At 42.5% G+C, this 12,139-nt stretch overlaps 1 protein-coding gene across 1 annotated transcript in view; it reads left to right on the top strand.

Moving 5' to 3' along the window:
* The window catches only part of vcana (versican a), a 39,539-nt gene extending 27,951 nt beyond the window's left edge, over positions 1–11,588 (top strand). The window contains exons 6-12 of the mRNA XM_048243789.1: positions 3,161–3,274; positions 3,419–3,532; positions 5,458–5,616; positions 6,301–6,383; positions 8,825–8,969; positions 9,148–9,330; positions 9,664–11,588. Of these exons, the coding sequence (XP_048099746.1) occupies positions 3,161–3,274; positions 3,419–3,532; positions 5,458–5,616; positions 6,301–6,383; positions 8,825–8,969; positions 9,148–9,330; positions 9,664–9,797 (932 nt within the window). The 3' untranslated portion in view covers positions 9,798–11,588. The remainder of the gene's footprint in view (positions 1–3,160; positions 3,275–3,418; positions 3,533–5,457; positions 5,617–6,300; positions 6,384–8,824; positions 8,970–9,147; positions 9,331–9,663) is intronic.
* Positions 11,589–12,139: the final 551 nt, after the last annotated feature.

The following is a 12,139-nucleotide window of genomic DNA, read 5'->3' as shown; positions in this document are numbered from 1 at the left end:
TTTGTCATCATCACAGAGCTAGATAGCTCAGTTTCCTCTTTCACAGAGGATGAGCTCGGGACTCACCCCTGAGACTTTGATCCCATCATCTATTTCCCCCAAGCCTGTTGCTTCACTGGCAGCAGTAACAATGTCTCCAACAGCTGGCTCAGGCTCCTCAGAAGAGACAGATGCAAGTGTTTTCAGAAAAGTCTACAGAAGTAACAGAATCTGGCAAACAGGGGAGATGAATCTACCACTGAGCAACCATTTGTCATCAGCACAGAACAAGACAGCTCAGTTTCCTCTTTCACAGAGGATGAGAGCTTGGAACTCACCCCTGAGACTTTGATCCCATCATCTATTTCTCCCCAGTCTGCAACTGTGCATCCTTATCAGACCACCACAGCTCAACCATTGCAGACAATCACACTCAGCCACCCAAAGTCAGTTACTGAGCACACCACTGAATTCAAAACTGGTACAGATGACAGACCACAGGTGGTGCAATCTAGCACTGAGCAGCCATTTGTCATCATCACAGAGCTAGATAGCTCAGTTTCCTCTTTCACAGAGGATGAGAGCTCAGGACTCACCCCTGAGACTTTGATCCCATCATCTATTTCCCCAAGCCTGTTGCTTCACTGGCAGCAGTAACAATGTCTCCAACAGCTGGCTCAGGCTCCCAGAAGAGACAGATGCAAGTGTTTCAGAAAAGTCTACAGAAGTAACAGAATCTGGCAAACAGGGAGAGGAATCTACCACTGAGCAACCATTTGTCATCAGCACAGAACAAGACAGCTCAGTTTCCTCTTTCACAGAGGATGAGAGCTTGGGACTCACCCCTGAGACTTTGATCCCATCATCTATTTCTCCCCAGTCTGCAACTGTGCATCCTTATCAGACCACCACAGCTCAACCATTGCAGACAATCACACTTCAGCTCACCCAGAGTCAGTTACTGAGCACACCACTGAATTCAAAACTGGTACAGATGACAGACCACAGGTGGTGCAATCTAGCACTGAGCAGCCATTTGTCATCATCACAGAGCTAGATAGCTCAGTTTCCTCTTTCACAGAGGATGAGAGCTCGGGACTCACCCCTGAGACTTTGATCCCATCATCTATTTCCCCCAAGCCTGTTGCTTCACTGGCAGCAGTAACAATGTCTCCAACAGCTGGCTCAGGCTCCTCAGAAGAGACAGATGCAAGTGTTTCAGAAAAGTCTACAGAAGTAACAGAATCTGGCAAACAGGGAGAGGAATCTACCACTGAGCAACCATTTGTCATCAGCACAGAACAAGACAGCTCAGTTTCCTCTTTCACAGAGGATGAGAGCTTGGGACTCACCCTGAGACTTTGATCCCATCATCTATTTCTCCCCAGTCTGCAACTGTGCATCCTTATCAGACCACCACAGCTCAACCATTGCAGACAATCACACTCGCTCACCCAGAGTCAGTTACTGAGCACACCACTGAATTCAAAACTGGTACAGATGACAGACCACAGGTGGTGCAATCTAGCACTGAGCAGCCATTTGTCATCATCACAGAGCTAGATAGCTCAGTTTCCTCTTTCACAGAGGATGAGAGCTGGGACTCACCCCTGAGACTTTGATCCCATCATCTATTTCCCCAAGCCTGTTGCTTCACTGGCAGCAGTAACAATGTCTCCAACAGCTGGCTCAGGCTCCTCAGAAGAGACAGATGCAAGTGTTTCAGAAAAGTCTACAGAAGTAACAGAATCTGGCAAACAGGGAGATGAATCTACCACTGAGCAACCATTTGTCATCATCACAGAACAAGACAGCTCAGTTTCCCCTTTTACTGACGAGAGCTCGGGACTCACCCCTGAGACTTTGAATCCAACATCCACTTTGCTGAAGGCTGTAACTTCACCACCTGCAATAAGACCTCTAACAATTGCAACATCATCTGTGGAGACAGATGCAAGTTCTGTTGTATCAGTCACCCAAGTAACCAGCACATCCATTGAGCCATCCACCAGCATAAACCCAACCGTATCTTCCTCTGACCCCGATGTTGTTGTCCATTTGGTCACAACATATATCCCTCAAGAAGTCTTGACACCTAATGAAACTTACCAACAAGCTTTGTCTGAAATCACCCTGACTGATAAGCCTTTCACAAATGACTCTACTGTGATATCTGAGTTAGATCTGAGAAGCACACATGTCCCTCTTATGACATCCACTACCAAGGTAGTAGACAACATTTTTGAGGGAAGCTCAGCTGATGAACAAAAGCCTACAGCAGAAAGTTCAAAGGTGGTAACAACCAGACTCTCCACTTCTAGTATTTTTAGCACTAGCATTCCTATATTACCCTCATCAGATTATGATGGCATAGACTTTGGCCAGGTCGAAGCCATACCTAACATATGGCAGAAACCCGACAGCCCTCTACCAACTCCCAGTTCAGAAAGCATAGTGGAATATGTGACTGGGCTTAAGAGTCCCACTGAGGAGACCACTGACTACTCATCAGTATTTGAGGTGAGTGGCACTTCAGCATCTCCCTCTACAAGGTCAAGCTCCTCTGAGGAACCTGGCGCTGACCACAGTGGTGCAACTGCCACGGAGGGTTCAACCTCCGGCTCGAGCAGCTCTAAGAGCAGCTTAGAGGAGGCAACAACTGCAGTGCCAATGACTGGATCAGACTTGAGTGGCACACTTGCGCCTCTTATGTCCACATCCGTCTCTATCAGTGATGGTGGAATAGACTCTGGTGAGCAGGTTGTAGTTACACCTGGCCCTGAGACAAGTTCAGCTAAGGAAACTGATGCAGAGACCACGTCACCACCTGAGAAAGAGGGATCAGCCTCCAGCTCAGAGACCAATGCAGAGGATTTGACAACCACGCGACAAACAGCGGTCACAGGGAAAACGTCAGCTGAGGACACCACAACATCAGCAGCTGAAGTTCAGTTCGTGAAGTTTTCCACCGTAGCCACAGTTACCAGTAGAGTGACGGAAACCACAACCCCAATCCCAAGAGACCTGGGGCACACAGATATTGGCGAGCCTCTGGACATTGAAGGTATCTCTTCACCCTCGTATCAAATCACTGTTTCATAAAACATAGTTATTTTCCTTAAATGAGGCTACATTCTGATAATACAATCACTTATGTATATCTGCTTATTCTTCGTTGTAGGCGTTCATTCATGTGTTGAGAATCCCTGCTTAAACGGAGGCTCCTGTTGGAGAGTAGGCAGTGTCAACACTTGCACCTGTACTGCTGGTTATGGAGGAGACCACTGTGAAATAGGTAAGTGAATCCCTGAAAGCCTGTACCTCATTAGCTGGTATAAATATGATAATATGGACCAGTGAGTAGTGACACATTTGGTCACTTTTTATTTATTATTTATCCATTAATTTTCTGTATTTTCCATTTTATTTTTACTCATAGATATCGATGAGTGTCATTCAAATCCTTGTCGCAATGGAGGCACATGTGTGGATGGACTGAATGCATTCTCCTGCGTGTGTCTTCCCAGTTATGCAGGAACACTTTGTGAAGAAGGTAAGCCTTTTGTATATGTAGCGTTCATATTGAGGGTAATGAGGTTAGGCAACATTCACCCCCCTATGAACTTTTGTATACTTACCAACGTATTTGAGTACATGGAGCACTACATTTGTGAACACTAAACAGAAGACACATATGAATATCATTATCACACATATCAGTAGAGTATTTGCTAAATCTGTTCATTTAGTTTAGTCACTAATAGACCACTAATGTATAAGACAAGAGTGGGCTGCACTTACTTTATTATGGTCTTACAATAGGCCCTGAGGCAGTGTTTGTGCAAGTGTAATCTCTGCAAATGTAATGCCGCAGGCAGGGATTTAAAGGCAGACCATTCGTCACTGTTTTAGTCATGTTTACTCATGGATATTTAGGGAAGGTGAATATCACCACTGCATATCTTAGGGGGTTATTTATTTATTCAGGCTTGAAAGTTTAGACTGTGAATTTGGCTCAAAGGTGAGAAAAGAGAAAGCAATTACAAGCTACTAAGTAGTGACTTATGTTAGTGATGTGGTTATGACAAAGAACAAACAAGTTTTAATTATAGAATTAAACAGTTGTTTCTAAGACACAATATTCGTCATAAATACCAATCTGTACCTAGTGACATGGTCCAATCATATCTTAAATGTTAAACATAATCCCCACATAGACATCCAGCATTTAAATTCCTGGGAAAATGCAAGTGAGGCACATTGGAGAAGGAAGAAAAGCTCATATTTGTTCTATCATTAAGAACAGCCACTTGAATGGCATGACCAGAGATGTGTCTTTCGGTTATACGGAGTGACAGCACCGTTGAAAAAGGCACATGATCTCAGAGCATTTATTACACATCACCTGAGGAAATACAGTAGACGGTGTGTGAGTGAGGAATGTAGGAGAATCCGATTCTGAAAAATCCTGTCTGAGGGCCAAGTGCCCTACAAATGCACATGGCAAGTTAGTTCACCGACTTCAGTGAACAGCCTCACTATATCCAATGCGTGAGAATGCCTGCCCTGGCTGGCTACGGCGCAAACAGCTGCATGATTGATGACAAGATGCTGCTAAATTGAACTTCATCTGAAGTGGGGGTGACCCATTTACGTGTATGAAGCTGAAATTCTCTCCAGACAACTGTGAGTCACCTACTTATAAGACACAGTCCTTGCTGAGGCTCTCACTCTCTGTAAACAGACTGGAGTTGAATCACTTTGATGTATTTTTTAATGACAGCATATGTGTAGGTTGTTAATTAGCTATTTTATAAGCGCACAAATGTCAGGAAGTAACTCATCTGTAATGTTACAAATGTCACAAGTGTTACGATAAATTCGAGTAATGTGACAGATGAACTAGATACATCCACTAATTTTCCTGTGTAATGCTTTTTGGTTTTACCCTACTAAAAAGTCCTTTAAGACCTTTCAGATCACAAGAGAGCCCAGACATGTCTAATTAATGAAGCATTCTACCTTTTATTGACAAATTAGGGTCACTCTCTTTCTCTGGCTCTTTCTTGATGATTGTCCTTTAGCTAAGGGGAGTGCCTCACACGATCATGACGAAAGGGAGATAGCATCAGGTGCCCCCAGGCAGTCAATAGGCCTACTACCTTTGTTCTAATGGGAGTCAGGTTATTGAGGCAGAGATATGGTGTACAAAGTACAAACTCTTCTCCAATGCAATACTAAAATAATATAATTTCAGGAGTAAAGATTCAAAATCATTAGTTTAAATATTCACACATCTAATAATTTGCAGGAGGTTTGCTATACAACAGATTATCAAACATATTTCATTTATTGATAATTGCAGTGCATCTATTCATTAATCATCTGAGATATTGCCACAGAATACATGAGAATTAATTTGATGTATTTATGTTAATTTCCGGTGTTTTTGATAAGCCTCTGCCTTCATCTCCGTAGACACAGAGACGTGTAGCTATGGCTGGCACAAGTTCCAGGGCCACTGCTACAAGTACTTTCCCCACCGTCGCAACTGGGACACGGCAGAGCGGGAGTGCCGTGTGCAGGGGGCCCACCTGGCCAGCATCATCACCCATGAGGAGCAGCAGTTTGTCAACCGTAAGCACCACCATCCTCACCTTCATTACATCTGCACACACACACACACACACACACACACACACACACACACACACACACACACACACACACACACACACACACACACACACAGACACACACACACACACACACACACACACACACACACACACACACACACACACACACACACACACACACACACACACACACACACACGCACACACAGAAAGAGAGGGAGGGCAGGCCTTGAGCTGGCTCTCTGAAATTACAGTGGTAGTGATTTTGACAAGATCCTGGGCTTACAGAGAGCTTAAGTGCTGCCTCCCACTGATGTGAGTGTCAGCGGGGATCTGTACCTCTGACTGAACTCCACTTACAAACATACGCTGTTAAAAAGGAGCCATGTTAAAGAAATCATCATCGCAGCTGGAAAAAACGGATTTAAAAAACCCCAGCCAGACAGAGAACACATAGATGACTAAAACCCCAGTTTATTTTCTGAGGTTGGCTTTAGATAGCTCTGACCATTTTTATGAACAGGAAGACAACAAGACGCCGTGGATATCAGGCCTGGGAATGTAATCACACTTCTCTGAAGCATAGAGACACAAATCCTCTCCTCTTTTCTTAGTGTTGCTCGGATGACCATATAAGGAACTCTTCCAACTCTTATAGCAATGTTTCATTCTGCTATCACAGGCCTTGGACAGGACTACCAGTGGATCGGACTCAACGATAAGATGTTCGAGAATGACTTCCGCTGGACAGATGGCACGTCTGTTGTAAGTTGCTTGTTAAGATTTTTTCTGTTTTTTTTGGCCACTGAAAGAGCAAACTATTATAATCCCTACATTCTGATAATATCAGTGAGAAGAACAGGCTGTGCCATTTAGGTATTATGAGGAAGATTGCATAATTATTGGCAAGAAAATATGTGCTAGGTTATATAGTAAGTATTAGGTATCTGATGCCTGTAGTTTCCACATGGCGGAGCTAGATGAATTGTGGGAAGTAAGCTTTGTTGCTACTGCCTGTGGCTTGTTAGTTGCCAGGAGAAGCTAATTGTTGCTTTGGAGTCTTTTGGCGTGGACAAGGACTTCAAAAGATAACCCAGTCCTAGGTGAGGGGTGGGGGTGAGGCCTGAGGGCGAAAGGAAACCGGTTGTTTGTCAGCTGAGGTCTTCTCAGCATGAAAACAGCAGTGAGATGAGAGAGGGACAGAGGGAGAGAGACAGAGAGAGAGAGAGAGAGAGAGAGAGAGAGAGAGAGAGAGAGAGAGAGAGTTGACGGGTGTAGACAGGTTCTTGCTTGTCCTCAGGAAGTGTTTGAGAGACGTTTACACAGACGAGAGGAGCCAGTGACAGACGCAGGCGTGAAAGCCTGAAGGCCAGAGCATTGTGTGTGTGTGTGTGTGTGTGTGTGTGTGTGTGTGTGTGTGTGTGTGTGTGTGTGTGTGTGGACATGCGCAAATGTGTGTGTATGTTTGTCTTTGAGTGTGTGTGTGTGTGTGTGAGAGAGAGAGAGAGAGAGAGAAAAAGAGAGAGAGGTGTGTTTGTGTATGTTGTATGTATACCAGAAGAGAGTGGACATGGGTGTCTGTGTTCGTGTGTGTGTGAAAAAGACAGTATGAACTGTGGATGCATAAGTATTTCAGGGATTAGAGGGCTACAGGACAACAGGGCATGTGTTGGAGACCAGATTTGCGAGCGTCCACTAAACAGGAAGAGTTGAGTATAATGACTGGGGGAGGGGGGGGGGGTAGCTGCTTTGAACGTTGTGGTGGTAGCCAGGCGACTTAGTGAAAGATGGTCGACATGATCAGAAGAAAGTCACACACCTCCTGACTCAGTTGACAGGCTCAAAACACAGATGCACAGCAGCTTTGTTCCCTTACTGCTTACTAAGTAACAGCAGCCACGATAAGAATGGTTCCTGTATGTATTAAAGAGCTTTGTAAACTGTTTGGAAGAGTGGAAATGTCCAGGTTTGATGTTGCAGTTTTGGGATTTGTGAGGGCTGTGCTGTCTGCATACTGTATATACACACTGCCTGAGAGGGCTCCGTTCACCTTTCTTATTCAGCCCCTTTTGCAGTGGACTTACTTTTTTTTTACACGGGACAGCATTGTTTCATTCCTAGGCTGTGTGTATGATTGTGTCATCATTCCTAGGTTATGAGATGACTGGCCATAGGCAGAGGGGCTGGGTAGTGGGGCTCATGGCTCAGGGTATAGAGACCCTCTAGGTTGTAAGCACTGGGGACAGATTGAGCTTGAGGACAAGTAGACAGAGGGCGTCATGCACTAGTCCCTAAAAGTCTCCATGATCAGCCCTTTACATGAGGAGTCAATGTTAAAGGAATTATCCGGAGTAAAATGCACTTTAGATCAATTTACGGATGATTGGGAGTACATACGTTGAGTTGACATCCAAATCATGTCATTCGGATGTGTTTTGAGAAAGTTCGATGTTACCGTTTTTAGTCAAAACTCGTCAGCCTGGAAGTGACGCGGGCATGTCATTTTGCCGCTACAAAACGCTATTTTTATACCTCTTCTACAGTTCCAAATAACATTACACTTAGGTGGTAGTGAGTAGAGGGTCCCTAAAGCCAAACCGAATTCCTTTAAGGAGCTGAATGAATAATTACTATGGGCCAAAGCCTGTGCATTTGGCAAACAGTTATTCACACTCCAGGGCCCCACGAGACTAATAATGCTGATATTGGATCAGACTTGAGGTCATCTCTGTCCTGCACTTAGGAAAAGGTGTGTTATACACTTTGGCTTTAGAGACAGTAAATTACCTTATTTAACCTCAGTGAGGAGTCCATGCCTTTGTATGTATTCTGTAAATGAAGCCAAATTATTGAATGTTTGAGTACACTGACATAGAATAAGTTAATATGTTTTGATGTATGAGCATTCCAGAATATAATTAGTTTGTTTGATTGGATTAAATTGTTTTGTTTTCTCTGAGCTGTGGGCTTTCCCTTGAGATTTCTTTCTTGTAGAAGCAGAGAACTAGCTCCACCATGTGGAGTTATATTGTATTGCACTGTAATGTTCACAGTCAGTGTTTAGGCCTAACATTTGTATTTTGTAATCTAGACTGAACTTTGTTTTGTCCATACTGTTTTACATGCTCTGTTTATTTGCAAAATTATGAGCTTGTTACAGTATTTTTTTTGGTAACAAAATGAAAACTGTTTATTTTCTCCTGCAGCAATATGAGAACTGGAGACCCAACCAGCCGGACAGTTTCTTCTCCTCCGGTGAGGATTGCGTGGTCATGATATGGCATGAGGACGGACAGTGGAACGACGTTCCCTGCAACTACCATCTCACTTTCACCTGCAAAAAGGGAACAGGTGAGCACTGATGATGAAGATAAACAATGTAGATACCGAGTTTTGATGTATTAATGTCTCATCTTCTAGTGAAGACTATATTACTTGTATTAGAACTCAAAGATTGACAGAAGATTTCTTTTTTTCTTAACCAACCTGTTTTTTTTTCTTGTTCTTCTTTTATTTCATCTGTTGACAGTGTCCTGTAACCAGCCTCCATTCGTACTGAATGCACACACCTTCGGGCGTACGCGGCCACACTACGAGATCAACACCCTGGTGAGGTACCAATGCAACAACGGCTTCATCCAGAGGCACGTGCCCACCATCCGGTGCCGAGGGGATGGAATGTGGGACCAGCCAAAAATCTCCTGCATGACTCGTAAGTCTATTACCTTAATTAGTTACCTTACAGTTTCATCCACTGTCACACTGACGCAGGTCTGGTGGGGAGCTACCTATCTTGTCTCCAATTGTTCTTTCATTTAATCAGCACTGTAAACAATACTTTACAGTACAGTAGTCTTATTACAAAGAGTGAAGTATTTCAGTCTATCTTTTGAGTGAGTTACAGCAGAGAAGTGTAATTTATTTTATTTCAAATAGTGTGAAACACCACTGTAGTCTATATTTATCTGTAATAAAGAGTAAGCCCTATATTTATCAAACAGTAAATTATAGTAATCAATATCTATATCTATGTATTCCTTTGCAGCATCACACTACCAAAGGACATACCACAGGAGATATAATACCTTCAGCATATACAACAACCATCGAAAGAGGTCTGCCGAATCGGCTCGACAGCGCCGCCATGGTGGCAGCAAAAGGAACAGGACTAGGAAATAACAGAGGCCTCCAATTACCCTTACTCCATTCACAACACATGATGGATGCTCATGTGGATGACAAAAAAATAATATAGACAAGAATGAAAAGAAAATGACAGGCAATTCATTTTTCAACCGAGGATGAATTCATAGGCCTTTTGCAGTATTTTTGAACAAAGAGATACTATTTTTCTAAAAGCAACAAGGACTTTTCAAGTACCTGTTTTCCTGTATTATACATACTGAGAGAAAGACTGACCTCAAATTCACAGCTTTTGTATTTTCTAGTGCAGTTATCATTTAATATGCCCAAATGGGGTAAAATGACAAGTGTTTGACAAGTCTGCCACCTTGCTAGTAAAGTCACTACTATGCAAATATAAGGTTCCAGTGCTTTAAAACAAGTTTAAGGATTTGTTTAACTGCTTCGAATTCAGTGAAATATTCAAAGTTCACTAAGAGGGGAAAAAAAGGACAAATACTGCCTGTTGCGTTGCATCAGCAAAGAGACTGTTGCTTCACTTCTGCATATGGCGGAATACAGCACATCAAACACACGCCGTGCCTTGTGGGATTCACTGAACCCCTGTGAAGAGCTGTGATTAAGTCTTCAACAGCTTCTCCCAAGGCCTTCACCATAACTCACACAGAAGCCAGAGAAAGACTCTACTATGCAGTACTGAAAACTGACAGAAGATGGCTCAGTCTAAGCAATGTTTTTTGCTTTTAATGGAACATGCAAGAAATATGAACTAATGCAGCAATATGTTAGAAACAATAGGCTTTGCCAGAACTGTTTGTTCCACTGAAGTGCCTTTACAATAGATGTTACCCAAAGAGGTACAGTAAACGCAATGGAGCTCTGATGCATGCTTAGCATTTTCTCAGATACATACTGTACATGTAATTCACACTTTTTCTCCTTTTGTTTTTATTTTGTTTTTAATCTGATCATTACCGGTTAACAGACTCACATTCACATTGTACTGGATAATTTATTTCCTGTCAGCAGAATCAAGTCTAAATGTTTGATAAGGACAACGTATGGTCACTTAAAAGAGAATGTACTTTGTGGGACACCCAAAAAGAAGAAAGACTTGAATAGATGCATGTTAAAAAGAGAGATGAAAGTAATTTATTTTCCACACTGCTCTTTATCTTTTTGTTGTCTTTTATTTTACCTGAAGATGCTGTCTCCTGGCTTTTCTTTTCCTTGCAATAACAAAAATCTAAATATTGATGCAATGTTTGGTTTGGGGCACAGACTTTGCATCAGTGAGAATGATGTAGTCAGTTCTGAAAGAAAAAACAAGATAAACACTACTCTTGGGGTGGGGTGGTTCAATGGATCAAATGAACAAGGAAGATATACAACTTGGCATCACAGACATTTTGAATTTTGTGTTGCTCAGTGTAAGGATGGTCAGCCATTTTCCCCCAAAACAGATTTGGATTTATTTGTGGAAGAGTGAGGAAGAGGAAGAGTGATTGTTTTATGTGTTTGTCTTGGATTGTCATATGTGTTTTTATTTCTAAAATGCAAATAACATCATTTCATATTTATAGAATAACATGTTTATTATGCAATGTGAATGTTTTGGGGAGTCATTTGAGAAAAGGTGGAAGGAAAAAAAAAATGTTTTTGTACATGCAATTTGTCACCAAAGAAACAAAGTTTATTACATTATATTCTGCCTCCTTGTCTCAATTATTATGTGCTGTATTTTGAGACTCAAGTAACTCAGATTTTGTTTTATATTGTGAGTCAGTTTTATTTTGGAGTCATGCACTGATAAACAATTTAACATTATTCCAATGTGTTCACTGTTTTCTTAAGCAACAGTGTTGAGGCGGCCGACAGATGAGTGAGACGGCCAGTTCTTTTACAGCAATTACATCGATGTCAAACACGTTACGCTTCTACGGGCTCATGACAAATGTTTCATGCAACTAAAACTTCATAGACAAATGGAAAAAACATGTCATTTACACAAAAACACATGATGTGCAATAGTAAATCCTTTCAGATCACACCTTCTTTGGAAGACCTCGAGACAGCCTCAATTTCAACTAGACTGAAATCAGTGTGAGCACGGTGAGCACTGCATCCACTGAGCAGGATGTGGTGAATGGCATCACAGTATGTTCAGCAGATGGTGTGAATTCACAGGGAGCTGTTGGCAAAGCAACCCAACTCTACAACATATGGACCGTATAGGAGCTCAGTGTAATACAATCGCTGAATGGTGTCCAGAATGAACATAGCCTTTGTATCACTTGGCACGATGCCAGGGATGTGGAAGTGCTCATGACGAATTGAGGAGACATTTGTTGGCATTTGTTTTTTTTTTTTTCGAAAAC

This window comes from Alosa alosa, chromosome 5, assembly GCF_017589495.1.
Source record: "Alosa alosa isolate M-15738 ecotype Scorff River chromosome 5, AALO_Geno_1.1, whole genome shotgun sequence".
Taxonomy (NCBI): Eukaryota; Metazoa; Chordata; class Actinopteri; order Clupeiformes; family Clupeidae; genus Alosa; species Alosa alosa.
Note: the sequence above shows the minus strand (reverse complement) of the source record. Positions and strands in the feature narration are given on the sequence as shown.